The sequence below is a fragment of the Lottia gigantea genome (assembly GCF_000327385.1).
Source record: "Lottia gigantea unplaced genomic scaffold LOTGIsca_51, whole genome shotgun sequence".
NCBI classification, from domain to species: Eukaryota; Metazoa; Mollusca; class Gastropoda; family Lottiidae; genus Lottia; species Lottia gigantea.
The window spans coordinates 978,812-996,234 of record NW_008709752.1 but is presented as its reverse complement, the minus strand read 5'-3'; the positions used below and the strand labels follow the sequence as shown (position 1 = coordinate 996,234).

Below are 17,423 nucleotides of genomic sequence, written 5' to 3'. Positions count from 1 at the left end.
AAACCTATTGCGAAAAAGAAACGAATAAAGCCATTCATTATTGTACTTAAGTCAATTTGGAAAAACTAAGAAAAACCTTAGATGATAATAATAATTATTTAAGTGATTTTAGTGAGACTCTAGATTTTAAGCCGTCAGATCCCATTTCAAAAGAATTTTACAACATGCTCATGACTAATATAGTAGAAATATTTGTAGGTTCAGATTGTATAGATCAAATGTTGAAATATTTAGGTTTTGACAACTGGATTGCACTTCAAAGCGTTAAAAAACTAATGCAATGTCCACTAGTAATAGATAATAAAATTCTATCTCTTCCTTTATCTAATCCATATACAGAAGAAAGATTGCAGAAAAAATGGAAAAGACAGAAAGAAATAATGAGTAACTCTAACTATTTACAAAATATATCTTTCACCTGTTCATTTAAACATCAAAGCACTAGTTTGGCGGCCTGGGGAAATTCGTCTAATCTACCGATGAATTTGAGAAAGATCACTGATATTAATATTGCAAAATACACCAAAGATAATTGGGAACCTTTAAGACACGAATGGGAAACTTACGCTGAAAGAGATACGTTATGTCTCGGAGCTTGTTTATAACAATCAAGCAATGAAAAAAACTGTCTTCCAAAACGTTTCCAATAATCTAACGGCTCCTTCTTTATCTTTAAAGGGTTGGTATTATTAATATCATTACGATAAAGAAATGGTTGAAGAACCATATTATGAAAGGACAATTCTCGTTCCGAAACACACCGAAAAAGAAAACATAGAAAAAATTTACTCACACACTCATCCTTTTATAAGATATTTTATCAGACAAAGTATTAAAGGAGGAAGAGTTTCGGCAAATCGAAAATCATTTGAAACGGAAATGAAATGAATGAGATCTGCCCCATATTAAAAAAATACAATGAAAGTGACACTGAAGGAATAATAAATTTATTCAAAGAATACAGTGTTAACCCAAAAGATGAAACGGAAGTTCATGCTAAACTCAAAGAGCTGGACTATTCTAAACTGATGGCATTTGACGCTAATGGGTTGTACGCTTCCGCCATGACAGAAGGTGAATATCCTAAAGCGGAAAGTGCCAGACCTTTTCGACTAGAGGAAAATGAAAAATTTGTCAAGCTCTTTAATGAGCAGAAATTCAGACCTAGAACTGCTATTTTAAAAGTCTGGTTTAAATATCCTACCAACATGTTCTTTTAACCCATACCAGCTAAAGATAAAATAACTTTTACGAATAGAATAGGTAAGAAGGAAACTGGGAGTAAAATCAGGTTCAGAAATGGTTTCTGTCACGACGTTTTAACATCAGTTGATATTCAAGAAATAGTGAAATCCTGTGGTAAAATTATTAAAATATTAGATGGAATAGTACACGAAGAAAATTTTAAAACTCCCCCATACAGAGATTATATTTTAATTTTGAAGGAATTAAGGAATAAATACAAAACAGAAGGAGATATGGTTGCTAGTAATTGCATGAAATTATTAGGCAATTCCTTATACGGTAAATCTATTCAGAAGGATATAACTACATCGAGACATCTATAGAGTGAAGCGATTATAAAAGCCAACTATGATTCACACGTCAAAAGCTATGAAAAAGTAAATGAGACCCAATATATCGTTGAGATTAATGACGAAGAAAAAGAGTTTGTTCCTCCAAAGGATTTTACTAGATTAACATCCACTCATTTAGGTGCATTTATATTATCTCACAGTAAAAAAATAATGAACAATTTCATTCACGTGATAGAAGGATTTTATAAGCCTGAAATATACTATACGGATACCGATAGTTTATACATTTCGTCTAGCAATTGGGATAAATTAAATGAAGCTGGGTTGGTGTCTGAAAACGAATATAGCAAAGGGAAGAATGATTATGGTGATGGTGGAATCATATTTGGTTTATATTTAGCGCCAAAAGTAAAATACAATATCATTCTAACTTCCGAAGGTGTTTAAAAAGAAATAAAAACGTTTAAGGGTTACATAAGATTAAGGTAGAAGACTACATTCAATTAGCTAGCGGACATGACGTAACGAATGGATTTGACAAACCTTGGGTAAAAAGTTTTACTGATGGAATAGTTATTCCTAATGAAAAACAAAAGAAAGTTTTCAGAAGTTATCTGAATCTCGTTAAGAGAAAATCACCAAACAGTGAAGGAATCATGTATCCTTACAACAACAAAGATGAGATGTGTTTGGATGATGATTATGTATTTGATGATATTGAGTATTTTTTTACAAATATATCTAATGATGATCCATCAGAATAAATTTAGTTCTTTTGTTTTAAATGAAGTTGAATAACAATTTCCTCGTTACCAAAATCTATAAACCTATTTTTACTATCTTTAATTTCCAGATTTATATCTTTAATCATAAAGGAATTAAGTGGTAAATACGTCGTTTGAAATGGTTTCTCTATAATTCTATATCCAATAGGAACAGTGAATGTTGGAAGACTGTAAATAATCTGACGTTTGTATTTATTGAAAAATCCACCGTTTATCAAATTGCAATGTATATTTATCACATCGATATCATTCTCGATATTAGCTTTGTGTGGTACTAAAGTGGATTGGGTGTATACTCGTTTATCAAATCCTAGTAACGTATTCAATGAATTTTCTACGTTGAAATCAACTTGACTATTATTTCTTAATATCAATTTTATTTTGTTCAGATTCAAATTACCTTCGAATTCGATATTGTTTTTACCATTGACACTTCCTCCATATTCAGATAGGTATTCGTTAATGGCTATGTATTCGTAGCTTCCTGGTAGTAAACGTATGGTTTTGAACGTAACTCCGTTATCTGTTGATATTTTTATTTGGTTATTTTTTTCGTTGATATTTCTAATGGAATTGTAAACAGTGAAATACTTTAATCCCAATTCATATTCTTGATTGCGATCGAGTTCGTACTCATAATCTAGAGATAATTTAATGTCTGATTTATTTGAGGTGATGACGAATAGTTGTTCTTTATTTGACATTTTTAATCACGCTTTTATAATCATTTTTATCTATGATACCTTTTTCTAGGAGTCTTTTTAATATACAATTTACTTCATTATATTGTCTGTGCGATCGATGTCCTTCCTTCATTGCCGCTAATATTACTCGTAATCTATTAAGTAGTTTCTCGTCGTTGTCGGATAAAAACGTTATACCTTCTCCAGATATCATATCTTCGAATTCATCTATTTCTTGTATGATTGGTGGATAATCTTCTGCATAATCATCTGATTCCTCTTCATCAGGAATAACTTTATTTAAATATGTTTCAACTGCCATCAATCTTTTTTTGTTTTGCGCTTATTCTTTATCATATACAGAAATTTTAAGTATTCTACTAAATCCTTGCGTTTGGCAATCTCAATATCCCCGTCATTCATTAAATCTATTAATCCTTCTGTTGTTGTAAATATAAAGTCTTTTTTATCGATTTCGAATAAAGGGTAAACATTACTAAATAGTATTCTAAATCCATTAAACAATAAACCTTTTTTATCAACGATTGGTGAAATGGTCTTTGGTAAATTTGGGTAAGGGTTTGAAAAATAATGATTTATATCATATAATGACCTAATTATGATTTCATCATCTTTAATGGGATATTCTATTTGATAAGGAGAAGGAACCGGTGATTGTTGAATTTGTTTAGGTTCTAATTTCTTTTTAATATCCTCTTGAGATTTTAATATGGGTTGAAATAGAGTTTGTAGATTTTCCGTTAATCCGAGTTGTTGTATTCTGTTATTTTCAGCCTGGGTCTTTATTTCATTCTTAGCTTTGATATATTCTTTATTTCTTTTTAAAATATTATTCAAATTATCCATTTTTAAAAAAATAAAATTTAACAAATGTCTGTCATAACTCTTTCACCCGCAGGTTTTCTAGTATTAACGAATATATATGTTGACAACTGCAATTATTCTAGCAGGAATAATGTTGTCTTTAGTGGACTGTTTGGTTTTTTGATTGAGAACTAGGTAAAATAATACGACACGTTTTTTATTCAAGGGGCATAACTCCAGACCTACTCTTTTTCTTGAGATTTAAATTCTATAGTTAAAATAAACTTAAATTGAAACTAAAACACTGAAATTATCAATTGAAAACAATTACAAAAATCTATCTATATCGTACATAATCTTAGTATTTAGGGGGTTTAGCACGTTTAGGTCTGTCATTAATTGCACTAGAGTTTGACAGCTCAACTGGAATATCATTATGCATAGTATCATTTCCAGGATTGACAACAGGTTCGTCAGTATTGGTTGTATGATCAAAATCATGATCAAATATAGGAGATTTATCTCTTATGTTTACAAACAATTTTGTTGGTCTAATATGAATACGGTTTCTGCGATAAATTGCGCCATCACGACTCATGACATTATAAGTGCGATCACCTAAAATTGCAACAATTTTGCCTAATTTCCACATTTCATTTCGCTTGTGTTCAAAATAAAGAGATTGACCTTCACTTAATTTAACTAAATCACATGCACGTTTATTGTAACATTTACGAACAGAGTCTTTACGAGTTAGTCTTTTTGGATTAATTTCAGAGTTCTTTGTAAGTACTGGTAATAAAGATCTTGTTGGACGGTCATGGCAGGGCTTAGACCAGTTTCTTGACGAGGTGTATTTCTCAACTCTAATAATGCTTCATATTGATCTCCACCATCCTTCAAAGTTTTAATCATCATAGGTTTGATCAGTTTAACAGCAGATTCTCCTTTAAATTTGCGGCTTGATGACCAGGAGATGATTTGATGTGTGAGATACCCCATTTTTTACAGAAAATGTTAAAGTCTTAGGAAATAAATTGAGGACCTTCATCAGAAACGATCACTTTAGGAATACCAAATCTAGCAAATTGTTTCTTAAATTTTTGAATCACTTGACTACTAGTTGTTGAAGTCAATAGTTCAACTTCTATAAAATTTGAGTAGTAGTCAATAGAAACTAGGTAATTTCTACCTTTGATTTCGAACAAATCAGTACCAATTTTAGCCCATGGGTGATTGACAGTATCAAGTTGTTTTAAAGTCTCTTTCTGATTTCTCGGTTTCATTTCCTGACAAACTTCACAGTAATCAACCATCTGTTTGATATCTTTGGCCATTCCAGACCAAAATACAGTTCCACGAGCACGTCTCATCATACTATCATAACCTAAATGAGCACTATGAAGTCTATTCTTTATATCAGCACGACACTCTTTAGGAATCACAATAGCTTCTCCTTTAAGAATAATTCCATCTTCATAGCTTAAAACATCTCTCATTTCGAAATAAGGTTTGAGATTACCAGGAAGAGAATCTCTATGTTCAGGCCATCCATTACTTATCACCAAAAGTAATTCTTGCAGTGTTTCATCTTTCGTTGTGGCTTCTTTAATTTCCTGTAATCTCTCATCAGGTATTTCAGCAAATATGTTGATACTCATGATTCTTGGACGTTCTTCATCCACCATTGGAGAATCATCAACAGCTCGACTTAACGTATCAGCTATGACTAGATTTACACCTTTCACGAATTCAAACTCTATGTCATATCTATAAAGTTTCATCATAATGTCTTGTAATCTCTTAGGAGCACTACTTAATGGTTTCTTTAATATAGCAGCTAAAGGTTTGTGATCATTTTGGACTTTTACGGGTCTTCCATATGTGTATTGATCCAAACGTTCTAACACATACAAGATTGACAGCGCCTCCTTCTCAATTTGTGCCCAATTGCGTTCTGAAACGGTCAGTGATCTAGATGCGAATTCTACAGGCTTTCCTTCTTGTAGGAGAACAGCTCCAATTCCATCTTTACTGCTATCGACTTGAATGACGACTTCCTTCTTTATGTCAAAATAAGCCAGTACGGGTGCTCTAGTTAACATTTTGCCTGTTTTGCGAAATGCATCTTCACATTCTTTGGACCAATACCATTCAGTGCCTTTTCTTGTTAAAGCTCGAATTGGTTCAAGTGTGCTTGCCAAATCAGGTAAAAACTTCGCCATGTATTGGATCATACCACAATATCGTTTAACACCAGAAACATCAGTAGGTGGTTTCATGTCGAGTATGGCTCTAACTTTAGCATTGTCAACCTTCACACCATCTCTTGTTATTCTATGACCATTGAAAGAAATTTCTGTCAGGGCTATTTCTTTCTTCGCATCATTGAGTCTTATATTCTGCTGCTCACATCTCTGGTATAAACTAGCAAGTTTACGTTCATAGTCTCTTTTGGCTTCTATGTCAGTAGAACTACATCCAACGACAATGATGTCATCTGCTATCGTGAAAACACCATGTAAATCACCCAAAACTTCTATTAGTTTGCGTTGAAATATTTCACTGGATACTTTCAAACCAAATGGTAGGCGAGACCATCTATAACGTCCAAATGGAGTGATCATAGTTGTTAATAAACTTGACTCTTCATCTAGGCAACAATGATAATAAGCCTAACGAACATCGACTTTCGAGAATATCTGTGCGTTGTGTAGCTTTGGTAAAACATCATCTAATGTTGGTAACTTGTAATATTCTCTTATCAGAGCAGAATTCAATGGTTGCGGATCGATACATATGCGGAGAGCTCCAGTAGGTTTACGAACAACTGTCATTTGACTCACCCATTTTGTTGGTTCGGTAACAGGAACTAAAATGTTTCTTTCGACTAGAACATCTATAGCTTTTTTCACTTCCTCTTCCAGGGAAAGCGGAACTTTTCGGCATGGTAACGCCTTTTCTCGAACATTTGAGTCTACTACAAGGCTAACTTCACCAAGATTACCAAGAGGTTCAACTTTAACACTTGATATAAACTTCTCATCGTTAAATGTTATTAGACCCATTTCTTGCGTAGCCTTCAGGCCAAGAAGACACATTAGATTATCAGGTACAACGATAAATAGTACTTTGTGGGCTTCACTTGTACGTGGATTGATGACGGTCAATTCAGCTTCACCTATTGGATTTAGGTTAGTTCTATTCCACATTAACAAACGAGTTGTGGTTTTCCTGATTTGCTTCTTGTGAACATACTTTTCATTAATCGTGTTGACATCAGAGGATGTATCTAAATGGAATCTGACCTCCAAATCATTAATGTTCATACAGGCAGTAACAAAATTTCCATTGCGACTTTTCTTCACTACAGCAAGCCAACTATCATCAAATTCTTCGTCGTCACTGATTTGACAATTTGATTTATCTGGTTTACGACGGTAACCACAGAAATTACACTCATTATAATGTTCCTGACCACGTCTCTGTTGTCCAGGCTTCTGATTCGCCGAAGATGAAGTATTTCCAGAACTTGTTCTTGGCGTTGCTTTCTTGGATGGAAAATTAGTAGATTTCCTATCTTCTTTGTACACTCGATTCACTCTATGAGTAGACGTACTTGTGCCTAATGTTTCTCTTAATTCTTTCACATGTTTATTGGATTGTTCATAGGCTCTGCAGATTTTTACAGCTTTGGTCAAATCCAGATTTTCTTCTCTTAAAAGCAATTCTTGTAATTTACCAGTCACTGAAAACACAATTTTATCTCTGATATTTCTGTCTCTTTCAGCAAAATTACAAGAATCGGACCTTGTCTAAGCTCAGTTAAGAAAGTGTCAAAATTGTCTGATTCTTAGTATTTATGATTCCAAAATCGAAATGATTCTACAACTTCAGTGCGTCTCGGATTACAATATTCTTCCAATTTTTGAAAAAGTTTCACAGTGTTTTTCTTATCTTCTTCTGCATCCCACTGAAATTGATCGAATATGTCCAGAATATGACCACCAGCACAGTTGAGAATGATAGCAACTTGAGTGTCAGCTGATTTTTCCGTGGCCCCACAAGCCATCAAATAAACTTCAACTTGCCGTTTCCACTTCTTATGATTTACTGCAACATTTCCATCAGTGATATTCAGTGTCGGTGGCAATCGGAAATGACTCGTCTCAGCCGCCATCTTTTTCCTCGGTTGCAGAACAATCCAGAACAAAAAATGTCAATACAGTTACAAACAGTTTCTTCCACTTTTTTACTAACAAAATAACGGTTTGTTAGCCACTCCAGCCACCATGTTGACAACTGCAATTATTCTAGCAGGAATGATGTTGTCTTTAGTGGACTGTTTGGTTTTTTGATTGAGAGCTAGGTAAAATAATACGACACGTTTTTTATTCAAGGGACAGACCTACTATTTAGGCTGTGTACATTTGTTAACTGATAAATGTAACACAAAACGAAACAATCAACAATATATCCATGATCATCTGGGTTTTTCCATTGAGCTTTACAAACCTTTTTAATTGCATCTCTGTCCATTCCGTGATTTATCGACTGAATGATTTGAGATAAATCTTTATCGTTTAATTCAAATAATAAAAAACAATTTGCATTTTTTCTAATAAACATAGAATCCATCCTGTAAAAAGATTGGGATTGCTATATGCAGTGACAGTTGTGATGTCTTCCCTTCGTGAAGAATTCTTGTTGAACAGCTTGATTTCTTTGCGCTACGCAGTCGTCAAACAATATTAGGTTCTTTCGATTGCTATCAATATTAGACAAGTCTAGGTCATTAACATTTTTCGTAAGAAAAACTTTTATATCCGTTGGTTTCTTTCCTTCGATGTAGTTATCTAAGATATCTTTTATTTCCACTTCTTCTTCGTTTTCTTTGTAATATTGAAATAAGTCTTGAACATCTTTCTTTGGTAGGTATTCTAAAGCTTTGAGAAATTGAGAATACGATTGCTCTGGTGTTGTTGTGTAGATATATAAAGAATCGAAATCTAAAAGGTTTGGTGTTGTCAACATGTTAAAAGTGAGATGAGTTTTCCCAGAACCGGAACTACCACATATACACATGAGCATTTGTTTATTAGGAAATATTTCTGAATGATTGAATTTTTTACCCAGTTTTTATTATTTTAATTTGCTCCTTCTCCTTTATACTTTGAAAGATATATTCCTTCTCCAGTGCGTATATTTTTTAAAAATATTCCATTACCCTTATGTTTGACTTTGATTTCTCCTGTGTCAATACTATCTACTAATTTATTTAATCCTTGTTTAACAGTTTTCTTGGTTTCTTCACTAAATCTTTTTCCAAATTCTTTCATTGTGCCTATCATATCTCCAACTCCTGAACCTTTAGTGTTAGTGATTGGCCGTGTTACGATGAAGGAAAGCTATTTCAATATCTTTAGTTAACGAGTTGAATATTCTCGTTTCTACTTCAATTGATGGTGTTATTACGGGTATGAAAAGTTGGAGATTCGTTATTTCTAATTTTGCATCTGAACCATTCTCTCCAAAGAATATCTTATCATCGTTGATTTCTCTTTGTAGATGAATTTTATATAGTAATCCTATGGAAACTTTTCTATGTTCCAACAGACCGAATAAAGGATATAATTTCCAATTTACGTAATTACCCCACCTATTATTCTCAAAAACATTATTATACTGAAGTACTCGTTTTTCGAATGCATGATTAACTGCATCGTCCTACTCTTTCTATTGTGTTTCGAGCAACAACTCTCACTCTATATATATCGGCATCATTTGCAACATTTCTTACCGGTTCTTTTAAAACACTTCCATCACCAACATCGGGTATCCAACCCGAGACTGAATCGAAATCTTTAGGATATAAAACTGTTTTCAACATTGTGTCGAATTACCCAGGGTGTTTGATTGTTTCTATCGGATTTGAACCAGCTTCCAAAACCATCTCGCTAAATAAAGATGGAAAGAAATTGTTTTCTAAAGTTGTATTTGATTGTGGAACTTGATTCTGAGTTCCATCTTTAATTTTGAAATCACATCTGAAGTAATCATCGGAAAGAAGCAACTAATTCGCTAATGAATTTATTTCGAAGATAATTCTACCACCATCATTCAATTGGGATTTAGAACCAACAGTCGGTGAGATGATAATATAATCCTCTTTTTTCTTGTTCAATGAATAACGAATCGGATCGTATAATCTAAAGATTGGATCTAGTATTTTATTTGCCATTTTTAAAGTTTAAAATTTGAGTAGAAAATTTCAAAAAAGAGTTATCTCCTTTTTTTATCTGCTTTTTTTGATGGAATGTAGGAAATTGATTGAAGGTGATTTTTTTGGTGTGTGAAATGTAGGGAATTTAGGATGTTTTATGAAATGTAGAGTGTTTTGCTGTAAGAATTTATGAAATGTTGGGAATTTAGGTCTTGTTTTTTGGGAGTTCATAGATTGGTTGGATTTTTCCCATGAATTGAAATGGAATGTGGAAAAATCCGACCAATCTATGAGCTCATATACTACTGATAATATACCTTTTGTGGTCTACATGCTTCATTGAACTCTTTGCAATGTCATAACATGTCAAAAGTCTTGAATCCATCAGTGTAATATTCTATATTCAAGTTTTTTTATAAACTAAATATCATATATAGTGTTACGATGTGTTCTTAATTAATATTGAAGTTAACCGCCTTCTTCGTGTAATTTATTGAGCCACTGGTGGCGAGCAACATTCTGCAGTGTGCAATTAAGAAAAAATTGGCCAGGACTTTTAGGGCTCATTTTTTCAAAATCGAATAAAAATGGAAAATACTTCATTCAAATATAGAATTATGATTAGTCAGCAAATGTGTCACACTCCAGTCTTACAATTCTTTATGTAACAAATAATGAGATTAATACAATATCCATATAAATAATTCAACAAGTTAAGTTGAAAATAAGTATCAAACTAAACAATAAATAAAGTTATTGCAGGATTTTAATAAAAGGCACCTGTGTGGCCAAGATAAAAATAAAAGTACTGAGAGAATAAGTCTGTTGGTCATTGCAGACATCATTTTACCTTGTGGAATTTTTTTTATTACATGTTAAACATATCCACAGAGTTTTATAATTATCAGACCATGGACAATTTCCACTCAAACAGTTTTCCTCGCAAACATGTTAGTAAGTTTTAGTTATACATTTCTTTGCTAATCTTTCTACTAGTTTACTTTTCTTTTCATAAAGTTCTTCTTGACACTCTTTAACCTGATTCTCAAACAATAATCTATTACAAACCAACCTAGACTTTATCCTTGCTATAATTCTTTCTGGCTCTCTGTTTTTGTTTATTTCTATATTCCAAGTTAGTTCTATACATATTTCTATATTCATTTAATATTTAATTCTCAATTCATTTATATATATTTCAATTTTAACTGACACTTTAAAACTTTATCATATTTATCTTTGAGAATAGCTTTTAAAATTGATGATATTTGTCTTTTAGAATTGGTTTTAAAACAGTGTGATATTTATCCGTAAGAATTGGTTTTAAAACAGGGTGATATTTATCCGTAAGAATAGGTTTAAAAACAGGGTGATATTTATCCGTAAGAATAGGTTTAAAAACAGGGTGATATTTATCCGTAAGAATTGGTTTAAAAACAGGGTGATATTTATCCGTAAGAATTGGTTTAAAAACAGGATGATATTTATCCGTAAGAATTGGTTTAAAAACAGGGTGATATTTATCTGTAAGAATTGGTTTAAAAACAGTGTGATATTTATCTGTAAGAATTGGTTTAAAAACAGGATGATATTTATCCGTAAGAATTGGTTTAAAAACAGGGTGATATTTATCTGTAAGAATTGGTTTAAAAACAGTGTGATATTTATCTGTAAGAATTGGTTTAAAAACAGTGTGATATTTATCTGTAAGAATTGGTTTAAAAACAGTGTGATATTTATCCGTAAGAATTGGTTTAAAAACAGGGTGATATTTATCCGTAAGAATAGGTTTAAAAACAGGGTGATATTTATCCGTAAGAATTGGTTTAAAAACAGGGTGATATTTATCCGTAAGAATTGGTTTAAAAACAGGGTGATATTTATCCGTAAGAATTGGTTTAAAAACAGGGTGATATTTATCTGTAAGAATTGGTTTAAAAACAGTGTGATATTTATCTGTAAGAATTGGTTTAAAAACAGTGTGGTATTTATCCGTAAGAATTGGTTTTGTCTTTTAGATCCGGTTTTAACACATTTTGATATTTGTCTTTTAGATCTGATTTTAACACATTTTGATATTTGTCTTTTAGATCTGGTTTTAACACATTTTGATATTTGTCTTTTAGATCTGGTTTTAACACATTTTGATATTTAGCTTGGAGATCTGGTTTAAGTTCTGTTTCATGTAATAAAAATTTTAACTCACTTAAATATTTCCTTTTCAAATGATCTTTAGGATAACTGATCACATATTGTCTTCTCATCCTTTTATTCAAATTATTAATTTCTTTTTTGCTTCTAAATAGAGGTTTCAAGTTTATCCTGACTTTTTTTTCCTAAATTATTGTCTTGAAAATACATGGTTCGCTTTCTTATAGGTTTCCATCTATTTCCTCGTTTCTTTTTCAAATGTTTTCTTTTACCTGAGTGTTGTGTATCTACAGTATCATCAATAAATATAAAACTCTACATTTTCAACTTTCATAATGATTCTCATCTTTATGGTGAAGATAAATAGCCTCTGGTGTATAACTATTGCTAATCTGTAATACGGGATATTTCAAACATTTATTATTAGTAAAAATATATATATATATCTGTTTGTAACAAATCACAAGCTGCTAATATTTCAAATTCTGTATCCCATTTTCCTGGTAGTCTTATCCTAGATCGTTTGACATAGTCATAAATAGATTGTTACTGTTAATAAAGGTGTGAAAATATCTAAGTTCGACTTTATATGGTTCACTATAGCAAGTCTGACTTTTCTATGATTATTTTCACATAAAGAAAGAACAAATGATAAACTTCTAAACAAACAATTACCATCTCCTTTGATTGTAATTATTTTAATGGGTTTTGTCAGGTTACAAATCTCAACCACATAACCATTGTGTAAATTTTCAACGGGTAAAGTGATCAATTGACATAGATTTTTTCTTTTCTCTAAACTAAGTGGATTAAATATAAAATCACTTGTTTTTACATTAATTATAACAACCTCATCAGTATCATTATTTTGACTGTGTGATTCTATTTAATCATCAACTTGCATACTGACACTATCATTAGCAGAATTATTTACATCATTTATTGGATTATTTGATTCATTACCTATCATATTAACATTGATACCAGTTATTTCACATAGCTCTAACCTATTCATATTCATTGATACACTTCAATATATACAATGTACATACAAATCATTGATATCATTATATTTTAATAGAATACTACTGCCATCCTCTGATAATAATCCTAAATTGTTTCTTGAATGTGAATCAAGCTCAAAATAATTATCATCATGTTTAATAATAGCAAAAGTGCTTCCATTAAATGTCACAAAACAAGATTCATATGTTCTTAAGCATGTTTGTAGACTTTCAAAAAGATCAAGATCAATCTGTCTATACTACCCTGATTAAAGGTACCTAATATACATTTCTTTTTATCTCTATCAATTCTCCTCTCACTGATCTGTTGTTCACTTTTTGAATTATTTACACACTCATTCAAGAAAGAGCTATTTCAAAATTGCATGTAAATTCTCATTTGCAACATGAAAGCTATCAATGGCGCTCCCTGATATTGCATTTGTAACATCATTATTTTCCTTTTTTTCAATACTCATGCCTTTATCAGTTTTATTATTTTCCTTCTTCTCTCAAGTTAGCCAAACGATTACCTTTTGATTTTTTCGGACGACCCATGGCTTTGTGTATAATAAATAACTTATTACTGTTTATATGTTTACAGACACTATTATTTTACACATAATCTATCAAATAAATACCTTTACACCATGTACTGGATTTTTTTCTATTGGTGCAATTGAAACTAGCAGCTTATAATTGTATTTCTTCAACTTTAAGATGATTATATTTTAAGTTAGCAAATGAGAGGTGCTTTTTCTTAGGCAAGCAAATAATAGGTGTTTTTTTTTTCTTAGTTAATCTGGCTAGATTTCTCTAGGTGCGGTTAGATTTCTCCAAATGTGGCTAGATTTCTCTAGGTGCGTTTAGATGTCTCTAAATGTGGCTAGATTTCTCTTGGTGCGGTTAGATTTCTCTAGGTGTGGCTAGATTTCTCTAGGTGTGTTCTAGATTTTTCAATCTAGGTAAGTTTGATCACTTCAGATAGGGGTGGATCAGTCCCCCTAAATATCCGTTTTCTCCTTTTTCTTCTCAAACAACCTGCAAATAAAATCAACATTTTACATGTGACTTTAAGCCTACAAATGAATTAACGAGCGGACGCCCAAAAGGCTATATGCCCACACATCAGTAAAATTCATGGCAGCTTTCATTATTTTCTCAGCAAAAAGTGTTTGTTGTAAATCATGGCCATCAAATTCCAATATAACACCTAATTTTAATGTATTTTGGCTAACTCATAAATCTTTTATTGAAATTGCTTGGATTTCATCAAAAAACCAAGACTTCATTAATTCACACATTTATCAATATAAACATGCACACCCAGTTTAATTAAAATCAGATTAAAACTATAATAATAATAATAATTTTCTTTATTCAAGTAATGTAGGCCGAAGCCATAGTTACAAAAATTTAAATTATAAGGTGCAATTATCACAGTGGTTTGTACTTAGCTTGAGCATGGACGCACATGCTCTTTGAAATACTTAAGGAAAGTAGGTATATCTACTATTCCATACATTTGTAATAATTACACTGTTTATAAGAGCGAGTATGATGGGAGACGTGGTATCTTAAACAATGAAACATTATGTCTAGTCTGGATAACCGAGGCTATAATAATATAGGGGTACACTAAATTATAATAGGCATACAATGAACAAACAAGTGGGCAGAGTTCATGTTCTTTTGCATAGCCATTACCGGTTATGAAGTAAACTGAGAATAATCCAAAAACTCTGATCATTCTCTGAGTCTTGAAAAAGACTGTTACATAGCCATTGCAGGCTAAGAAGTAAAGGTTTTGTTGTCAAAAAACACTGACAACACACTTGTATGACCTCTGTCTATACACCTGATGACTTGTTACATAATTCTTTTAATTCTTTTCAATAAACAGAACATCCAACTGCACTAATTTAACACTTACATATAAAGTTAAATTAAATCTATTGTCTACATAACATCCCAATTCCAATTTTAACATAGTTTGCCTAAGTCAGTTGAAGGAAAAAATAAAACATACAATTTCTAGTGTCGTACAGTTTGAGTAATTCTAATTTAATTATATTAAAAGGTCCAATTCAACACCTTAAAATCCAGCTCTAGCCTTTTTAAGCTCATCATTAATAGTCTTCAAGCTCATCATCCAAATGTTTACTTTCAAATCCATGTGTTTTTTTATGATTATCAACGTTTGAACCATCAATTCATGACCCAAATCAAACCCCTTAAATATTCCCCTTAAGTAACAACATGTTTCAGTTTCCGTTCTAATAGTTCTACATTACTGGCCAATCAGCACATAATGATTTCTAATCAATAAACATAACATTCAAATAAAGCAAGTATTTTCTCTATGTGGCATAAAATACTTCTTGTGAATACTTTTATGATTATTCAAACTACATGTTATACTACTTGGTGTTTCTGGCGTTCATGCACTGAAATATCAACAGCTAATTAGTACACAAACTTCATTTCACTTCTTTTAGTTAAATTGGTGTTAAACTTACCCTGAAAAAAAAACCACAATAGTTTAATAAAATGAAATGAAATGAAATGCATTAAGGAGCATCAGCACCAAACGGGCTATATATCTCCAGAATTTTCTACGTTAAGATAATGAAAAAACAAAAACAATAAAACACCTATCGATTTAACAGAAAGGTCACATAGTGACAACAACAAAAAAACTAAAAACAATCTCACAGGTAATACACCACAAACAAAATATTTAAAACAAACAATGACTTATCTATTGAAAATTTAAAATAAAGACCTGCTTGTTTTAAAAAAGCCACAACCTTCTCATAAAGAGAAGGTTGCGCAAAAAGCTGAAATAAAGAAACAGCACGGTAGTGCTGTGATCTTATAGGTTTGAGATGCTTACACTCAATCAGAATGTGTTTCACTGTCAGGCGGATCTGGCAGTGCTCACAGACTGGTTGAAGCTCTCGCTTGAGCAAAAAACAGTTGGTGAGGTATGTCCAAGACGAGAGCGACACAAAACAACTTCATTTTTCTTGTTGGCACAATAGATGGAGGGCCAGTCTCCTAGGAGAGGCTTAATGGCATGAAGTAGTTAGTGTCTGCAGCATCCTATCTTTGCTGCCATTGATGTTGAATAAATGACCTTATCAACGATTTAAAATCTGTGAAAGGCAAAGAAAAGGGGGGGGGGGGGACAGGACAGGCAGTGACAAAGCAGCCTTAGTCGCCGCATCTGCCATGTCATTCCCCCGTATATCCATGTGACTGGGGAGCCAACAAAGGACAATGTCCTTTTTCGGCCCAGAGAGCTTGTATATATCCCCGATTATTGGATGTACAAGCTGGATGTTATTAATAGCTTGTAATGAGGACAAAGAATCAGAAAATATAATACATTTTTTTAATGATGTAGAGGACTGAAAAAAACTCAAGTGCCTGTAAAATGGCAATGAGTTCTGCAGTAAATATTGAGGCTGCTGGTGGAAGAGCTACAGATAGAACTTCGGATTGTGTTACTGTAGCGGCTGCTACCTTATCACCATCCTTAGACCCATCTGTATAGAAAGAAGAAAAATCCCCATATTTAGACCTTAGTTCAAGAAATTTAGACTTGAAGACAACAGAGCTTGTCTGTGACTTCTTGTTGCTCAATAGACTAAAGTCTATTTGGAGTGGAGCAATTGACCAAGGTGGAAGAGTGGTCATGGCAAAGTCCGCAATACTGTCGTGGCTTACACCAGTCGCTGACATAAGGGGTTGAATGCGGACTCCAAAAGAAGAAACAGCACGAGGGCAGTAAGCAGGATGTTGTGGCAATGGTGCTATCTTGATAGCGTACTGCAAAGAAAGCCTGTCACGTCTGTCGTACAATGAGGGCTCATTAGCCTCGACGTACAGACTTTCAACTGGAGTAGTGCGAAACGCACCTAAACTGATTCTAAGTTCTTGATAGTGTATGGTATCAAGCTGTTTGATATAGGATGGACGAGCTAATCCATACCCATAGTCGAGCTTGGAACGAACCAAAGCTCAATACAATCGGAGGAGGACCTTTCGGTCGGCTCCCCAGTCAGTATTGGATAAGACTCTCAGTATGTTGAGAGCTTTCAGACATTTGTTCTTGAGGATTTTAATATGGGGACGAAAAGAAAGCTTGCTGTCAAAAGTGAGTCCCAAAAATTTAAATTCCCGCGCAACAGGAATAAAGGCACCATCCA

The 17,423-nt window shown here is 32.6% G+C and overlaps 5 protein-coding genes across 5 annotated transcripts; all 5 read right to left on the bottom strand.

The window, feature by feature from the left end:
* Window positions 1–2,304: 2,304 nt before the first annotated feature.
* Window positions 2,305–3,027, bottom strand: LOTGIDRAFT_165410 (hypothetical protein; the record flags this gene model as incomplete). The annotated part of the gene is made up of 1 exon (XM_009062426.1): window positions 2,305–3,027. The coding sequence occupies one exon, from the start codon at window positions 3,025–3,027 to the stop codon at window positions 2,305–2,307; it is 723 nt and encodes a 240-aa protein (XP_009060674.1).
* Window positions 3,028–3,327: 300 nt separating this feature from the next.
* On the bottom strand, window positions 3,328–3,873 carry LOTGIDRAFT_165409 (hypothetical protein; the record flags this gene model as incomplete). The annotated part of the gene is made up of 1 exon (XM_009062425.1): window positions 3,328–3,873. One exon carries the CDS (start codon window positions 3,871–3,873, stop codon window positions 3,328–3,330), a length of 546 nt encoding a protein of 181 aa, XP_009060673.1.
* A 316-nt stretch (window positions 3,874–4,189) lies between these two features.
* On the bottom strand, window positions 4,190–8,011 carry LOTGIDRAFT_165408 (hypothetical protein; the record flags this gene model as incomplete). Its single annotated transcript, XM_009062424.1, has 3 exons — window positions 4,190–4,449; window positions 7,310–7,579; window positions 7,744–8,011. 3 exons carry the CDS (start codon window positions 8,009–8,011, stop codon window positions 4,190–4,192), a joined length of 798 nt encoding a protein of 265 aa, XP_009060672.1.
* Window positions 8,012–8,490: 479 nt separating this feature from the next.
* Window positions 8,491–9,170, bottom strand: LOTGIDRAFT_165407 (hypothetical protein; the record flags this gene model as incomplete). Its single annotated transcript, XM_009062423.1, has 2 exons — window positions 8,491–8,942; window positions 9,059–9,170. The coding sequence occupies 2 exons, from the start codon at window positions 9,168–9,170 to the stop codon at window positions 8,491–8,493; spliced, it is 564 nt and encodes a 187-aa protein (XP_009060671.1).
* A 2,207-nt stretch (window positions 9,171–11,377) lies between these two features.
* LOTGIDRAFT_125632 (hypothetical protein) lies at window positions 11,378–12,067 on the bottom strand (the record flags this gene model as incomplete). The annotated part of the gene is made up of 1 exon (XM_009062422.1): window positions 11,378–12,067. A coding segment is annotated over one exon (690 nt), but the record flags the coding sequence as incomplete, so codon positions are not given.
* Between the last annotated feature and the right edge of the window lie 5,356 nt (window positions 12,068–17,423).